At 38.6% G+C, this 18897-nt stretch overlaps 2 protein-coding genes and 1 long non-coding RNA gene across 3 annotated transcripts in view; 1 reads left to right on the forward strand and 2 right to left on the reverse strand.

Annotated features, from left to right (window-relative positions):
• LOC104817340 (jasmonic acid-amido synthetase JAR1-like) overlaps positions 1 to 2835 on the forward strand; it is a 3087-nt gene extending 252 nt beyond the window's left edge. Inside the window, exons 2-5 of the mRNA XM_010546495.2 lie at positions 570 to 863; positions 961 to 1062; positions 1138 to 1922; positions 2060 to 2835. Coding sequence (XP_010544797.1) covers positions 571 to 863; positions 961 to 1062; positions 1138 to 1922; positions 2060 to 2601 — 1722 coding nt within the window. The 5' untranslated portion in view covers position 570 and the 3' untranslated portion in view covers positions 2602 to 2835. The remainder of the gene's footprint in view (positions 1 to 569; positions 864 to 960; positions 1063 to 1137; positions 1923 to 2059) is intronic.
• Positions 2836 to 4427: 1592 nt separating this feature from the next.
• On the reverse strand, positions 4428 to 5501 carry LOC104817341. The gene is made up of 2 exons (XR_772512.1): positions 5324 to 5501; positions 4428 to 4820 (listed from the first exon to the last, which is right to left on the reverse strand). It is a non-coding gene; the product is annotated as an uncharacterized LOC104817341 (long non-coding RNA).
• A 2194-nt stretch (positions 5502 to 7695) lies between these two features.
• LOC104817342 (probable disease resistance RPP8-like protein 2) lies at positions 7696 to 18717 on the reverse strand. The gene is made up of 5 exons (XM_010546497.2): positions 18624 to 18717; positions 17462 to 18351; positions 16979 to 17125; positions 15621 to 16801; positions 7696 to 8421 (listed from the first exon to the last, which is right to left on the reverse strand). Exons 2-5 carry the CDS (start codon positions 18327 to 18329, stop codon positions 7879 to 7881), a joined length of 2739 nt encoding a protein of 912 aa, XP_010544799.2. The 5' UTR covers positions 18330 to 18351; positions 18624 to 18717; the 3' UTR covers positions 7696 to 7878.
• Positions 18718 to 18897: the final 180 nt, after the last annotated feature.

Consider the following 18897-nt stretch of genomic DNA (forward strand, 5'->3'; position numbering starts at 1 on the left):
ACGATCTCTAGACACTTATGGCGTGTGTGCATACATCAAAAACCATATTTTAGGGATCCATGTCTATGCCCAGATCGTGAAAGTGATTTCTTCCTCGGATTTGACGGTTCTTCCTTCACTTGATTCCAACGCTTCATCTTCGTTGACTTCTATGTTTTTTCCCGGAGGCTCCCAAGTTTTTTTCCTCTCTCCTTAGATTCCAGGTGGCGTTTACATCGTGTTTGGAGGAAAAGAGAAAGTGGGTTTCCGGAGAAACTGATAGAATCTGGCTTTTCGTTTTGATTTTCGATCGTACGATTTCTGAGTGCGCAAAGGGAACGAACCATCTTTCCCTTTCTGATTTTTTTCCGACAATCTTTCGATTTCTTCAGATACTACAGACAATCCCCGTACCGAAATTCTCAATGTTATCGAGCTTTCCCTTTCTGGGTGTCAATACTCATAAAGGGCTTACCCCCTTCCTCCTCTTTCCTTTTTCTCTGTAATCTGTCAGAATCTCTGTCCGAATCTGACCCACTTTTCCTCCATCCTTGGAATTTCTTCCTCTCCTTCTCTTCTTGAATTCTCAGGATGTTGGAGAAAGTAGAAGCATTGGATCTCAGCAAAGTGATAGATGAATTCGAGGAGATGACAAGAAACGCAGGGGAGGTTCAGGAGAAGACCCTCAAGGATATTCTGGAGAAGAACAAGTCAACCTTCTATCTGCAGAAATGTGGGCTCAATGGAAGTACGGACATCGATGATTTCAGAGCAATGGTTCCACTGGTCACCGACCATGACATGGAGCCTTACGTCAAAAGAATGGTGGAAGGTGACAAATCCCCCATTCTCACCGGTCTCCCCGTCTCCGCCATTTCATTGAGGTAAAAACTCTTTCTTGAACCTTTTCTGCAACTCAACCATTACAGACAGAACACAGAGGATGAATAACATCCACTTCGTTGTCTCTGTTCATTGCAGTTCTGGAACCACCCAAGGTCGTCCAAAGTTCATTCCTTTCACTGATGTTCTAATGGAGAACACCTTACAGCTTTACCGGACTGCTTTTGCATTCAGAAACAGGTAATAACCTTTCTTCCACATTCCCCCCTATGACCCTGTTTGCCTGTTTTAAATTTGCATCGCTAATTTATGCAGAGAATTCCCTATCGGCAATGGAAAGGCGTTGCAGTTCATCTTCAGCAGCAAACAGTACATCTCCGAGGGTGGCGTCCCCGTGGGAACTGCCACCACGAATGTTTACCGAAACCCGAACTTCAAAGCCGGGATACGATCCATTCGATCCATGTACTGCAGTCCCGACGAAGTTATATTCAGTCCTGATGTCCATCAAGCCCTCTACTGCCATCTCCTGTGCGGGATTCTGTCCAGGGACGAAGTTCAGTATGTCTTCGCAGCTTTCGCTCATAGCCTCGTCCATGCTTTCAGAACCTTTGAACATGTCTGGGAAGACATTGTGGCTGACATAAGAGAAGGTGTCCTAAGCAGCCGCATCACTGTCCCATCTGTCCGTTCGGCCGTGTCAAAGTTGCTTCGACCCAATCCAGGGCTAGCCAACTTAATCCGAACAAGATGTCTGAACCTGAGCAACTGGTACGGACTGATACCCGCACTTTTCCCGAACGCAAAGTACGTATACGGGATCATGACTGGTTCGATGGAGCCGTACGTGAACAAGCTGAGGCACTATGCTGGCGATCTTCCCCTAATCAGTCATGACTACGGCAGCTCGGAAGGGTGGATTGCAGCCAATGTTACTCCGAGATTGCCCCCAGAAGAGGCTGTTTTTGCGGTGGTCCCGAATTTCGGCTACTTCGAGTTCATCCCTGTTGCTCAGACAGGTGAGGAGATGCCCAAGCCAGTGGGTTTGACCGAGGTCAAAGTCGGTGAAGAATATGAAATCCTTCTTACCAACTATGCAGGTACGTAAAATAATCTCAATCCTTTTTTACATTGGCCACTTCTACATCGGCCCGTAAGCAATTATTCGTTATTTTCCTTGGGAATTCTGATGTTCTTGATATTGATTCAACTCACTGGTCGATTCCTATATATGTAGGAATGTACCGTTACAGGCTAGGGGACGTGGTCAAGGTCGTGGGTTTCTACAACAGAACACCACAACTCAAGTTCGTGTGCAGGAAAAACTTGATACTCTCCATAAACATCGACAAGAACACGGAACGAGACTTGCAACTGTCCGTAGAAGCAGCTGCCAAGAGACTGTCCGTGGAAAAGCTCGAAGTCATAGACTTCTCAAGCCACGTGGACGTCTCCACCGAGCCGGGACACTACATCATATTCTGGGAGATCTCGGGCGGGACGAACAAGGGTGTCCTGCAAGAATGCTGCAACGTCCTGGACAGATCGTTCTTGGACGCGGGCTACGTCAGTTCGCGGAAAACGAAGAGCATAGGGCCGCTCGAGCTACGCGTCGTCGTGAAAGGAACGTTCAAGAAGATCCAAGAACATTATCTAGGGCTCGGAGCTTCGGCCGGACAGTACAAGACGCCCAGATGCGTGAAGCTTAGCAACAAGAAAGTTCTTCAGATCCTCTGTGAAAATGTCGCCAGCAGGGTCTTCAGCACGGCGTTTGAATGATCAAGTAGAGTAGTTAATTTAATTCACATATTACACAAATTGCCCATAAGTTAGCAAAGTAAAGATTAAAAGTAGATCGATGCGACATAAATGTCGAATGTTTAAGTACCTTCGGTTATAAGATATGGTCTGAATCTAGACATCTGACATTGCGTGATTCTTAGTGTCGTCCGTCTGTTTTCGAGATTCAAGTTCGATGTATTTCACAAGATTACAAAAGCGAGTGACGTCACAGTCGACAATTATTTGCACAAAATACAATAAAACTCTTTTTTTTGGCAGTGAGTAATTTAATAACGAAGAACCGAATTTTGATTAGGACCATGTTCTTGGTGCCTGGTGGGGCCCCATAGGTTGCTAATCTTGTCTTGACTCTGATGCCATGAACTGTACACTCATAGTCAACACAGAGATTCAGATTACGTCCAAAGCGAGACGATTAAAATTCCAATCAAAATTATAATCAATGTCTTTTTTACTTAAATTCGATGCAACTAATCTTTCTCCTTTGCTATCTTTTCAGTTCCACGCTGTATCTTACTTTGTCTTGGAATACGTTAACTCCAGTCGTTGTCCTCGCGCCAAATCTTTCCACTAATTAAATTTCTGTTATCTTTCCTAATTATTTTGTCATTGATAGTCCATATTAATGGTTTTTTTTTGTAATGTCCTTTTAGATGTTTAATTCTGTTAGTTAAAATAGTTACTTTTGAAAATAATATACAAAAAAAGGGATATTGCCTCTTTTTTTTCTGCTATTGTTGGCATAACAAATAGTGTTACGTTTAGTTCGAAAAAAAGAAAACTACATCCAACAGATCCAATTTAGGGTATGAGGTAACTCCATATTTAGGTTGAGTGTTCGATTCCTGATTGATAAAGAGATAGATAATTTATGAGTTTATATGATCTATATACAAAGTATGTTCCCGTACCAGAGATTTATCTAATTACTACGTCCGAAGAGTATCAGCTAAAAATCCTCCGTTATTAAAAAAAAAAAGCTAGGTATCTAGAATTGTAACGTTTGTACTTATTTGACGATTGTACTAGTTATTTTGCACAATTTCAATCCATTTAATTTGTTTGAAGCTATAATGAAATTATCCATTTTGTATATATTACAGGGATACGCACTTCATCTCATATTGAATTTCCGAAATTAATAAAAATCGAATTATTCAAACGGGTTTGAACTTTGAATAGAAATGAAAACCATAGGAATGGGGACACAGACCAACGAAATTAGTGTGAAACTAAAACCACAGAGTCCAAATTAGATACTTCTTTATAACAAACTGGAAAATATCATAGCTTCTCATGGATGGGACAAAAAAGAACACAATGACATTCACAAACTGTCCTGTCAGAAAATCTACATCGATCGGGGAAAAAGAACATCAATGTTCACGGGGAAAACATCAAGTTCCCATGTATATGGAGATTACTGGGAACAATAACGTGTGGAGCACTGTGGAAGTTATCCTGTACGACTCGTACTCGCTTTAATTCCGTTTCTTGTTTGTGTTTTCTTTTTCTTTAAATTAATTTGAAATTGGGTAAGGTGTGACCACAGCAGTAATACAACTGCGTCGACCATAACGCTACTGCAACTCCAAATAACGCAGACGTACGGTAAAATTACAACCAACATATAAAACCGTACGGAGATCATAGAAACGTGGATATATATGACACGTGGAATTTCAAACAATGATTGCCCAAATCTCGATTAATTTTAAAATGTATCAACGATACCCCGTCAGAGCCCGTCAACCAGTTTCGTTTCCGGAAACAAACAGAGTGTAAACGTGTATAGAGTGATACAAGAAAGGGTAACCATAAACTTTCAAGTGTAAGCCCTCCTTAACAAGTGTATCAACCATTACACTCCCGTGTACCCATTAAACATGTACAGAAAAACATAATATATGCAGTGGCAGCGGCAAGGAAGATGGTGTCTTACCTTTGATGGAATTTGGAAATGGAAAAATCTATTGGATCTGATCTGAGCATTGAAAAAGCGAATGTAAACAGACAAAGTAGGCATTCAGAACCCTTTCTTCAAGTGTTATAGAGAAATCACCAGAAATCAGGTTCAATGTTTCCAGCAAACACAAACCACATGAAAACTGCATCAGAGTTGCCAGAGCGATTTCATAGCTCTGAGGATTCTACTTGTTAGTTGAGCGATTTTCCTGCTTCTTGGACACGCTTTTCTGCAAATTCAAGATTATGCTGAGGATGAGTTGACAAACTGATTTATACTGCAATCAGAGATAATCTTAGGAAGTATGATGGAGTTGCGTAGATTCTGGATTCCAACAATTAGATATTTCATAAGCCACTTGATAAGTATAGAAATACAGAATTACAGACGACAACTGATAGCTCCATGCCTACTCTAGTAAGGATTTCAAGCAACCCTGGGATTTGTTAATCCGACATAAAAATTGAACAGGCCAAACTTCTACCGACAGTTGAGTTGCGCCAGGCAACAACCGCGAAATCTAGAAGAATAGCGATCTGATGAATGTTGAATAGGTCAGAAACAATCATGTCCGAACTCGTAAAGGCTTTTGAGAATCGAATACGATCGGAAATGGAAACAGACATGGATACGAAGAACAACTACAGGAATTCTCAAACGATGGAGCGATGGATCTAAGAACCTAGAGTTCGTGTTTCGATAATCTATGCAAGAGATGAAGAGGAAATTTACGTTCTTAGAGAAGATGAAAGTGGCGATGACGGCGGTTGCCACCACTCCGCCGAGGATCACGGGGGGACCGGTGAGCAGACTCCATTTCCGGTATATCATCTTCGTCTTCTTCTTCTTCTACTCTCGTTCCTCCGACTTGGAGCCTTAGCGATCGTCTTCCCTTCGCCAATTTCCAGCTTCTCGAGGAAGAAAGAAACGATGCAGATCGAGAACCACCCCGCCCCCTGAATAGGTAGAATGGGCCTAGCCCATTGGGCTCTAAACCTAAACCCAAATTGATTTTGGATAATGTTCAAGCCCAAACGTCCGAGAATCTCATGTAACATATAAATCTGGGTGATTTGGTCGAGGAGCGATTCTTGATCTTCTTGGTGGTCGAGGATCAAATTATTAATTTGGATGGGGGAATTTAATTTTCGGAAATTGTGCGTTAGTCATGCTCTTTTTTTTTGGTCGGATTGATAACAGTGCCGTGAACGAACCCCTCGGATGTCGGATAATAGCAAATGTCCTCACGGATAATGGCATCGATTTATCTACACAACAAAACAAATATCATCATATATATAAAAGTAGAGTTCACTTCAAGAGGGCTTGAGCGTTAGGATTTTTAACAAGGGACAAACTCAAAAAAAATCTCCAAATTTTTTATTTTCACAAAAAAAACCTTCTACTTAAAATTCATCATAAAAAATTATTAACTATTAATTTTGAGAAAAAAACATTAATTATATAAAATTTTAAAAAAATCTTTCAATTTAAATTTGTTATAAAAAATCATCAATTATTAATTTTTATAAAAAATTATTTATCTATCTACAAAATATTTTGTTTTAAAATTTTTTGTAAAAATTTATAAAATTTAAAGAAAAAACATATATAAATTATGTAATTCTAAAGATCACAATAAAAACATAATATTTATTTAAATTTATTATATCATAATATTTAAAATTTATATAAATATTTGTAAATGTCAATCTTTATATAATAAATTTGTGTACAAATGTTACATTCAAAATTCATTATATTTTATTGGTTGTAAATATAAAATTTAAAATTTTATTATATGTTACTATTTGATAGGTTGTAAATTGAGTACATTTTATTGGTTATAGGTTTATATATTTAAAATAGAATGTGTTTTGAAAATTTCAAATAGTTGATGGTTTTTTATTAAAATTATTTTATAAATCTATAGAAAAAATAAAATGATAATTTGCAATCTCTATAATAATAACATATAATGGAATTTTAAATATAATATTTACAACCAATAAAATATACTCAATTTATAATCTATTAATATTAATATACACTTTTTATATTTTAATAAATAATTGTTTTATTAAAATTAATAATTGATGATTTTTTATAACAAATTTAAATTGAAAATTTGTTTTTAAAAAATTTAATGGTATTTTTGTTCAAAATTAATAGTTGATGGTTTTTTATGATGAATTTTAAATAAAATGTTGTTTTGGTATAAGTAAAAAACTTTAAAAAAATTTTTTGTGGTTCCCCAATAATAATTAACGAATTCGCATAAATGTTTTACACTAAAGGAAAAAAGAAAGGAGAAAGGGTCGAGTGTTGTGTTGACGTGCAGCGTGAACACAAGCCCACTCGGCACGTGGGAAGCACATGCTAACATTTTCATCCACAGTTGTCTATTCGATGAAAGTTACGGGAAATAACCTTGTCAGCTTTACGAAAAAATCTACTTATACAGAAGCGTATATCTATATTAGTAATGACGATGATGAGAAATAATCTAGTCGATAAAAAGACTAATAATCTACTAATGGTAAATAATCTAGTTGGTAAAAAGAATAATATCCATCGATTAATAATTATGACGATGAGAGGAGCGCCAAATAATGTTTTAGAGGAAGCTTAAATCATTTTATAATGTTAGGAGACAGGCTTTTTTTTTTTTTGTACGAGAATAATTTTGAAATCTCAAAATTGGTATTAGATATGGATACAAAAAGACGAAAAGAGGCTTAAGTTGAAGGCCAATTACGCATTTCAATATTTCTTTCGGCCCATTTTGGGCTAACTAAAAGGTTGCATGAAAAATTTATTTGTTTATTGTTCCACGTTGCTGGGTTTTTATACTTATTGTTTTCTCTTTAACCGTGGATAGTAGCAAAAAGGAGAGTATATTTTATGTTATTTTGAATTAAAATTACATTTTATGTTTCAAACAGTTTCATTTTTCAGGAAAAAAAAAATCAAAGTCATTTGGGAGTTATTATAATGATTAGATTTGATACATGTGTCAGTAAAGTCGCGAGGTGTCGGGGTCATGGGACGACGCATTTCGGTTGGTGAATAGAATGTGTGGAGTAAATTCAATACAGGAAGTAATTAGAAATGGATGCATGGATTTAGTTTAAGATTGGCCGAGCGAGGATGTTGTAAAATATGTCTCTGATGGTGCTGACAATCGTGGAGGAATACATGAAACAATTTAAGACTGTAAGGTAAGGTAGCACTGACGAGTTGTTGGGTTGGAGAGAGAGAGCTCTGGCGGCGCTGCTGCTGATTGGTTATTCGTCACATCTGTGAAAGGTGACGGAAGGGATGTGTTGGATCTTGTGATGATCTTCTCCCCCTTCGACCAACTTCTCCATGAATCCCTTTTTCATCCCTCTGAGATGCAATTCCTTTAGAGAAGAGATGCTTCTCAATCCATCAGGCAACCTCTCCAGCTTTTGGCAGTTCATTATCTCCAGACGACGAAGACGAGGCATGGACCCTTCTTCCACCACCCACTCTTCAAGATTTTCTCTGAGGAGCAGATACAAAGAACGCAATTGAGGGAACCCTCTACTCGAACAGACCATTTTCCTCCCTATGAAACTACTCTCCCCTAAAAAAACTTCCTTCAAGCTAGACATCTTCTCAAGAATGGACATAGGATCCTCCCCTAGACTACACTTATATAATGTAATAGATGCGAGGTTGGGAGCGGATTGGAGTTCGTCTGGTAACTTCTCCATCTTTATACCCTCCAAACCTAACCGGTTGAGATGAGGGAAACATGAAACGAGCCCTCCTACATCGAATTTAATTGGGTCAGAAATCCGATGGTACAACTCAAACTCTTCCACAAGTTTCAGCGCTGTCATGAGAGATAAAGGTAAACTCCCCTCATCTGATGTTCTATGGACATTGATACCAAGTTGTCTAATATTTCTCATATTGAGAAGGTCTTCCACTCTACAATGCTTCGTTGAGAAGTAGCACAAGGTCTCCAACTTCACCAGACTCCCCATTTCCAGCTTCGTCTCTTCACTGAGACTAGGAGGCAACACAAGGTACCTCAGATCCTTCATCCTCTTCAACACATTTGGTATATGAACTACACCATCAATCCCCAATTCCAAAAAGACCAGTAACGTTAGATTCCCAAGAGAAGATGGTACCTCTGTTAAATTAGTGTCAGATAAGCTCAAGTATCTCAAGTGAACGAGCTTTCCTATGCTCTTTGGCAGCTTCCCTCCTCGAAATTGCACTCCACGAAGAACTAACACCCTGAGTGATGGCAAGCTTCCAAAGCTCAGGTCTGAAATCCAACTAGTAAAATTTGGAGGGATACACAACAAAGATCTTAATTTTGGGTTTCTTATTTGTCTCTGGTGAAATGTCATAACTTCTTCATCATCGCTATCATCTGAATCCCAATGTACGGCAAGTCTGCGAGGCCTAAAGCTGGACACAGAATTTGAAGAGTTGACGCTTGAGAAGCGAGCCTCGACATTGACAACTTCAAGGAAGTTCTCTTCTTTGGCTATCAACAAACACACATCTCTCATCACATCATGCACCCGAATGCTGTCGATTCTTGAGCTCACATCTCTACGAGAGACTAAAACCATATTTCTCTTCACAAGCTCCTCAAGGTAGCCTTGTGCTACATCTCGAACAGACCTATTAGTACCCTCTGACGGCATTTCTACTATTCCTTCCGCAAACCAACATCCTAACAATGTATCCGCATCTATCTCATAATCTTCTGGATAATGGGCGAGGTAAAGGAAACAATGCTTTAGAGGGTATGACAAATCTTCATAGCTCAAAGACAACATTTGGTATGCTTTATTCTCGTTGTGGTCGTGGCTTATTTCTCTTATAATTTGAGATTCGATATCCTCCTTTGCCCTTTTCCACTGGGATGCTGTCCTTTTATCGGATAACAAGCCTCCTAGCGTTCTGACAGCCAAAGGTAATCCCCCACATTGATTTATCATTTTGTCAACCTCTTCCTTCGCTTCCTCAATCTCAAACTCTGCACATGACAATAGAGTGTTTGACAAAACAAAATTGGTAGCTTATATACAAACATCAGTTTCCAATATACTATAACTATTGATGTAAACATTTTAAGTGTTTGGAAGCAAAAGCAATATGTTTGAAACGACCTGTTTGTATGTATGAAACGTACCGATATCATCTCTCCCGTAAAATGCGATTCGCAGCAAAAGTTCTCGACTCTCTTCATGAGTTAAGCATCTTGGTCTGAAAATTTTACATCTTGGATCCACATATGAAGCAACATCCTCATTTCGAGAAGTAAGTAAGATCTTGCTACCTGCCAAACATTATGTTTTATGACTCATTGATCTATTCTTCTTTCTGGGAAAAAAAAAAAACTGAAGAGGCTACCTGGCTTTTGTGAGAAAGCTGGCTTTATAAGGTCCCAAGCTTCCTTGTTCCATATATCGTCGAGGACTATCAGACATTTATTGGTTTCAAGCATTTCGAAGAGCTCATCCTGGAGCCGTTCTTCTGACATTTGCCGAATTCTATGTTCCTCTTCTTTTGCTCTAAGATTCGTTAAGATCTCCTGCCAAACGTACTTTCGCCTACATTGTTTTGAAACACACACCCATGCGGACCGGTCAAAATGACGTCTCACCATGTCATGGTGAAAAACTTGCCTAGCTAGAGTGGTTTTCCCCATACCACCCATCCCGCATATCGAAACAACTCCAATTTCGATTTTCTCCACCAAGTGCCTTGTTAGTTCTTGGATACTACCCTCCAGCCCCACAAGAACACTTTCAGAAACATTAGGAAACGATTGTCGACTCTCCCTTAATCTTTCAAATAAAGGCTCCGGAGGAATTCCATCGTCAACTATATATTGGACGCCGAAATTCTGCATTCTTTCCATTACCTTGGAGATCCTGGCGGTTATGCCACTGATCTGAGAATCAGCTTTTATTCGAGTCATCGGGCTGCGAGTAAACTTAGAGAGACGCTTTCTGAGCCCTCTTTCATCGGCGACTCCTTCTTTGAGAAGAAAGGATTCGATAACATCGTCTGCATCATTGACAATCTCTTTGATCTCATCCAAACAGTTCTTCACCCTTTGGCTTCCGTGTTTCTTGGCATCTGCATCTTTCAGAAAGCCCTTTAACCGTCCCACTTCATTTAGCAATTCAGTAACTCGTTCATGGATCCCGGTCAACCGGTCGGATTCCCGAACCAGTAGATCCCACAGCTTCTGCACTCCAAATGCGAGGACTCCGTCGGCCATGACTTTTCCTTGACCATTAAAACGCAAGAAAGCTACCATATGAGTAACTCAACTTCTTCAAATGTGCCAAATAAATAATTTAATTCTTAATTTGATTTAAATAATATTTCAAAAATTAAAATGTGTTAAATGGGTACACCGATTCTTGTATCAAATTTATACCTTTTAAATCCTGAAATTGAGACCAATAACCAACCAAGATATTGATCGATTTAGACTTTTTTGAACAAACGTATACGAGTTTTGGTATAGTATCAAATAATATTTCAAATATTAAAATGTGTCAAATCGATTCTTGTATCAAATTTATACTTTTTAACTCCTGAAATTGAGATCAATATAAAATATTTTAACTATTATATTATCAAATTAAAAACCAAATTATTTATTTGATACATTTTTTAAAAGTTGAAGTATTTATAAGAAATTGTTTTTTGGGGAAAAAAAAAGAAAGATACATAAAAAAAACACCCGAGTTACTATTTTGACATCCTTATCATCTCTTTCTCCGTTTTTTTTTTTTTTAAAGGACAATAGAGTTTGAACCTAAATGGGAAAAAGCCACCCACTTAGGTTCTTTCTCCATTCAACATTCACAGAACAATAACCTAAGCGGAGCATCGATAGAAAAATGTGAAGAAAATTCATCTATGAAGCGAAATCTGAGCAGATCCCAAATGACCTAAGCCGAGCATCGACAGAGAAGAGACACGAAGTAGGGTTTCCCACGAAGAACAGAAGGAGGAAATGATCAGTGGCTTACCTCACAATGGGCAACGGCAGAAGCAGAAGCAGAAGCAGCCCCTCTTCTTCAACTCTGGCGATCGGTTCTGTCTTCTGACCAAAGGGGCATTTAAATTGACCCATACAAGCAGGAGTCGTCGTCAATGGTCAACTCCAATGATTAAACCAATAGTGAGTTGCCACGTGGAGATGGAACGCGTTAATACTGTATCATGTGAAGCCCAAGGCCCGTAGACATCATTAGGCTTGTGACGAAGGCCCATTCACAGAAATTTGATTTTCTAAATGCAATTCGATTTACTTGTCAGTTATCCACAGTAATTCGAAAGAAAATTCACCAGACAAGTCGGATCATAGGCTTTTATGGCATAATATCTTAAATTATCAACACAGAGACATGATCAGCAATTAAAATGATCGTTTATAGTAACAATAATAGTTATTGTCCTATACTATGTATATATATTTATATTTATTCTAATACATCGTACCTTTGGGTTTTTTTTTCCCTTTTTTGGGTAGACCACACACACATAAACCATTTAGTCATTTTACTCTCGAGGATCTCATGATATATCCATTGTATAACTAGAATTTTACTGTAGAATATTTTGAGTTTTATAACTATTCAATACTGCAACTAAATTGAAACATAACACATTTAATTCCCTCTAATAAATCTGAAATCTTGTCTAATCATAGCACAACAAAACAGAGTGTGTGATTGTTTTGGGGGTAAGGAGTCAGGACAAAGTACTAAGTGTCTTAAATGATTGTTTTGGGGGTAGCATTGAATATCCAACGTCATATCATTACTCATTAGAATGTTTTTTAAATCACAGGCATAGAATTTTAAATTTGCAAACCAAACAGAGAGCAAATTGGGTTGTCGATTCACGCACAAACACAATCGTGGAGGAAAGCATAAACAATTAAGCAGATACGGTAGCACAATTTTTAACATCTTCATCAGGCAATTAAAAGGGTAGGAAGATATGACGAGAGAAGAATCTTCTGAAATGGATAAAACACCAAACTTTGATTTATGATTGGAACATCATCTATGATGGAACAGATGTGTTTGCCAAAATGTTGGGTTGGAGAAAGAAGATCATACCTCGGTGGTGGTGGTGGTGATTATCGGTCACAGCCGTAAAATTGGACAGAAGGAATATGTTGGACCTTGTAATGATCTTCTCCTCCTTCAACCAACTTGTCCTTGAATTCTCTTCTCATCCCTGTTACTTCCAATTCCTTTAGAGTAGTGATGTTCCCCAATCCATCAGACACCTTCTCCAGATTTGGGCAGTACGATATCGACAGACGAAGAAATCGAGGCACGGACCCTTCTTCCACTACCCAATCTACCAGATTTTGTAGCCCAAACAATCTCAAGAAACGCAATTGAGGGAACCCGTCTCTCGAACAAACCATTTTCCTCCCTAGTCCCTATGAAACTATCCATCTTTGAAACAACTTTCTTTAGGAAACGCATCCTTTCAAGAATGGGCATCGGATCCTCCTGTATTCTACAACTTGATGAAATAAATCCAAGAATCAACCTTTCTGAGATACATGGCGATACAAGGAAACCTTGGAAGACGCTCCACGATCCCTCTTTCATCCACGGACCCTTCTTTCAAAACAAAGGCTTCGATAATATCCTCTGCGTCATACACAATTTTCATTTATCTCTTTGAAACAGTTTCTCACCCTCTCACTTTCGTGTTTCTTGGCATCAGCATCTTTAAGAAAGCCCTTTAATCGTCCCAGTTCGTCTCGTAATCCAGTAGCTCGTTCATGGATTCCCCTTAACTGTTCGAATTCTCGACTCAGCAGATCCCACAACTTCTGCACTATTTTTATACGGGAAAAAAAATGGAGTGATTTAAAGAGCGGAGAGAATATCAACTTTATGTCTCACCTCTATATATCAGCAAAACGGTCGGCTCTCTTCTTCAACTCTAAGGATGAGATGACGAGATGTACGTTTAATCTGTCCCACTGAAAACAGTATTAAACTTAGATGCCAAACTGCTCCAAATCAACCCCTCTCTTTCATGGTAACCAAACAATGCAAGTTTCCGGCGTCATTAAAATGTGTTTTTTTTTAAAACGTGCAAATGACGTGTATGCCGCGTAGTTTCTCATTCCATGTGTTCATCAAATTGCGATTGATTTATTTTAAAAAACCTAACGATGGCTTATTTCTATTTCCCAAATATCGGTTAAGTATGAAATGGGCTGGCTAACTCGTGAAAAATCGATTTCGTTGGTTTCGCTTTCGGGGCCCAAACCATTAGGATAATACATAAACCAACTTATCTTAAAGAAGAATTAAGCCCCGTATTATAGATAAATAAAAGATACCACATTTAAGTATCCCATTAAGAAGAATTATCCGAGATTCCGAGTGAAACTCGGAAAGGTTAAACGAAGGTTCTCATTTCTCAGTTTCATTTTCATTGATAAGGATAAATGCCAAAACCAAAACAACTGGAAAAAGAAATGGAATACAAATTTCTCAAATATTTAAATTGTAGATACACTTTTGTAGGAATATTAATATCACTTCCCTTGTCTAAATTGTGCTCCACCAAGATCTAATACCCCGAGTGATCGTAAGCCTCCAAAGTTCAGAGCTGATATCCAAAGGGTGCAGTAACTTCTCACCCTACCAAAAAAGAGATTTTACTTTTGGGTTTCTTGTGTCTCGGGTGAAATGTTTTTTGCGTGAAAGTCGGACATAATAAGGTCCAAAGCTTCCTTACTCCATATATCGTCGATGACGATCAGTTTCTAACTTTGCGAAGAGTTCATCCTGCACTCGCTCTTCTGACATTACCTCCAAATATGTCTTAAATGACGTTGACACAGATACACAAACACAATCAGTGCATAATGGAGCAGATATATTTAAAAAACGTTGGGATTGGCGGAAATAAGTTTATACCTCGGTGGTGGTGGTGGTGTTGGCTATTATCTGTCACAAAAGTGAAATTTGACAGAAGGAATATGTTGGATCTTGTAATGATCTTCCCCCCCTTCAGCCAACCTGTCCTTGAGTTCTCTTTTCATCATTATGCCCACCAATTCCTTTAGACCGGAGATGTTTCTCAATCCATCAGGCAACCTCTCCAGCTTTGTGCAGTACACCATGGACAGACGACGAAGACGAGGCATACACCCTTCTTCCACCACCCACTCTTCTAGATTAGTCAGCCCCTCCATTTCCAAATTATGCAATTGAGGGAACCCTCTACTCGAACAAACCATTTTCCTCCCTATGAAACTTTTGTACTCTAACTTAACTTCCTTTAAGCTACGCATCTTCTCCAGAACGAGCATTGGATCCTCCTCTATCATGCAATAAGTTAATGAAATAGATGCGAGGTTAGGAGCGGATTGGAGTTCGTCTGGTAACTTCTCCATCTTTATGCCTATCAAGCGTAACCGGTTGAGATGAGGGAAACATGAAACGAGCCCTCCTACATCGAATTTAATTGGGTCAGAAATCCGATGGTACAACTCAAACTCTTCCACAAGTTTCAACATAGTAATGAGAGATAAAGGTAAAATCTCCTCATCCAATGTTCTATAGACATCGATATGAAGTTGTCTAAGATTTCTCATATTGAGAACGTCCTCCACTCTAGAATGCTTGGTCGAGAAGTTGATCAAAGTCTCCAACTTTACCAAACTCCTCATTTCCAACTTTGTCCCTTCACTGAGTCTATAAGGCAGCCTAAGATAACTCAGATCTTTCATCCTCTTCAAAACATTGGGCATATGAACCTTTTGGAGTAAAATCCCCAAGTCCAGAAAGACCAACAACGTCAGATTCCCAAGAGAAGGCGGTATTTTTGAAACATTAGTAGCAAATAAGCTCAAGTATCTCAAGTGAATGAGCTTTCCAATGCTCTTTGGTAATTTCCCTCCTCTAAATTCCACTCCACCAAGATCCAATAGCCTGAGTGATCGCAATCCTCCAGAAATCCGATGGTACAACTCAAACTCTTCCACAAGTTTCAACATAGTAATGAGAGATAAAGGTAAAATCTCCTCATCCAATGTTCTATAGACATCGATATGAAGTTGTCTAAGATTTCTCATATTGAGAACGTCCTCCACTCTAGAATGCTTGGTCGAGAAGTTGATCAAAGTCTCCAACTTTACCAAACTCCTCATTTCCAACTTTGTCCCTTCACTGAGTCTATAAGGCAGCCTAAGATAACTCAGATCTTTCATCCTCTTCAAAACATTGGGCATATGAACCTTTTGGAGTAAAATCCCCAAGTCCAGAAAGACCAACAACGTCAGATTCCCAAGAGAAGGCGGTATTTTTGAAACATTAGTAGCAAATAAGCTCAAGTATCTCAAGTGAATGAGCTTTCCAATGCTCTTTGGTAATTTCCCTCCTCTAAATTCCACTCCACCAAGATCCAATAGCCTGAGTGATCGCAATCCTCCAAATCTCAGAGCTGAAATCCAACGAGTGTTGTACCTTCGAGCGATACACAAAAGAGATCTCACTTTTGGGTTTCTTATTTGCCTCTGATGAAATGTTCTTGGTCCCTCATCATCTAAATCCAAATGTACGGAAAGTCTACGAGGATATGAGGAGTTGACGCTTGAGAAGTGAGTCTCAGCAGTGACAACTACAAGGAAGTTCTCTTCTTTGGCTATCAACAAACAGAAATCTCTCATTACATCATGCATACGAATGCTGACAATTCTAGAATTTGCCTCATTTATGTCTGAGACTAAAACCAAATTTCTCTTCACAAGCTCCTCGAGGTAGCTTTCTGCGACCTCTCCAATTGTACTATTAGTACCCTCTGATGACATATCTATAACTCCTTCTGCGATCCAAGAATGAAACAACTTTTTCGTATCTATCTCATGATCTTCTGGGAAATGGGCCAAGTAAAGAAAGCAATGCTTCAGACGGAAGGACAAATCTTCGTAGCTCAAAGACAACACTTGGAATGCTTCATTAATGTTGTGGTCAGGACTGATTCGTCTTATAATTTGAGATCCGATGTTCTCTTGAACCCTTCTCCACTCGAATATTGTGGGTTTAGTAGCTAACAAGCCTCTTAGCGTTTTGATAGCCAATGGTAATCCTCCACAATGTTTTATCATTTTGTCAACCTCTTCCTTCACTTCCTCAATCTTAAACTCTACACGCGACCATAAGCACAATACCTTGCTATTAATATTTTACGAAAAATACTTAAAACTAAATTGCATACTATTTCCCTTAATCTATATCATGCATATTACACGAAAACTATCCAAAGCACTATAAAAATAATACAAAAACTTTCGATTTATTTGTTTTAGGTATAGAAACGTACCGATATCATCTCTCCCAAAAAATGTGATCTGCTGCAACAATTCCCAACTCTCATCATGAGTTAAGCATCTTGGATAAAAAATTTTACATCTTGGATCAGCATTTTTGGCGACATCCTTATTTCGAGAAGTGAGTAAGATCTTGCTATCTACCAAATAAAGTGAGTTTCACAATTGGCATTGCGGAGATGATAACAACAAAACTACAATAGAGAAAAAGGAATAAGAAATTCTCGAGAATTCTTCTGAAATAGAAATAAAAAGCATAATTTTTTTATTTAACGCGAACATAAACGTAAGGTTAATGCTGATGTGAAAGTATATGGAAGCAATTCAAACTGGAATAAAAAAAAATATAGTTGAACAAAGGCTTGAATAGACAACTATCTTGATTCATTCTGCAATTACATCAGAAACATAATAATCATAGTGGTTTATGGCAAATGAATCTGTTTTTCTTTTAAAACGAGAATTTAAGAGGGTACCTGGCTTTTGAGTAAAAGCTGGCTTTATAAGGTCCCATGCCGCAACACTCCATATATCGTCGAGGACGATCAGACATTTATTGGTTTCAAGCATTTTCAAGAGTTCATCCTGGAGTCTTTCTTCTGACATTTGCTGGATTCTATGTTCCTCTTCTTTTGGCCAAAGACTCAATAAGATCTCTTGCCAAACGTACTTTCGCCTACATTGTTTTGAAACACACACCCATGCAAACTGGTCAAAATGACTCCGCACAGTGTCATGGTGAAAAACTTGTCTAGCTAGAGTGGTTTTCCCAATACCACCCATCCCGCATATAGCAACCACTCGAATATCGCCTTTCTCCACCAAACGTCCCGTTAGTTCTTGGATGCTATCCTCCAACCCCACGAGATCGCTTTCAGAAATATTAGGAAACGATTGTCGAGTCTCCCTTAATCTTCCCAATAAAGGCTCTGGAGGATTTCCATTTTCACCAATATATTGGATGCCAAGACTTCTCATACTTTCCATTACCTTGGAGATTCTGGTGGTTATGTCATTGATCTGAGTATCAACGTCTCTTCGGTTCACCGCGATGCAAGGAAACCTAGTCAGACACTCTCTTCCATCGGCGAACCCTTCTCCGAGAAGAAATGCTTCGATAGTATCCTCTGCATCATAGACAATTTCTTTTATCTGTTCCAAACAGTTTCTCAGCATTTCGCTTTCGTGTTTCTTGGCATCTGCATCTCTAAGAAAGCCCTTTAACCGTGCCACTTCATTTCGTAATTCTGTAGCTAGTTCATGGATTCCGGTTAACCGTTCGGATTCCCGAACCAGCAGCTCCCATAGCTTTTGCACTCCGAATGATACAACTCCTTCGGCCATGACTCTCCTAGTTCTTTAATCCCTAAAAAAAGAAAGACACCATTAAACAAACTCGGATTTACTATTTTAACGAACTCTTCGTCCACATCTATTTCTTGACCATATTAACAAGCATCTGAACGTGATTCAGTTCAATATCCACAGCACGATCACCTAAGCGATGCAGCGATAGAAAAAAAGGTGAAGAAATCTCAAGTAAGAATTAAAATTTTGAGCAGATAGCAAATCAACGAAAAGGAGAGGAAACGAAATAGGGTTTTCCACGGAGATTGAAGGAAGCGATCATTGCCTTACCTCACAATCAGCGGCAGCTCTTTCGTCAGCTCTGGCCATCGGATCCGACCAATTTGAGTATTTAAATTGACCCATAGAAGCATCAATCGTCAATGGTCAACTTCGATCATTAAACCAATAATTTGACGCCACGTGGAGATGGAATATCTTATCTTTAATAATATATCATGCAATATATCTTGTGAAGCCCAAGGCCTGTAAATATAGATGGGCTTATAGAAACAGCCCATTAAGAAAACTCATTTTACTGGCAAGTTAACTAGCTTTAAACCAC

The sequence above is a fragment of the Tarenaya hassleriana genome, unplaced genomic scaffold (assembly GCF_000463585.1).
Source record: "Tarenaya hassleriana unplaced genomic scaffold, ASM46358v1 Cleome27, whole genome shotgun sequence".
Lineage (NCBI taxonomy): Eukaryota > Viridiplantae > Streptophyta > Magnoliopsida > Brassicales > Cleomaceae > Tarenaya > Tarenaya hassleriana.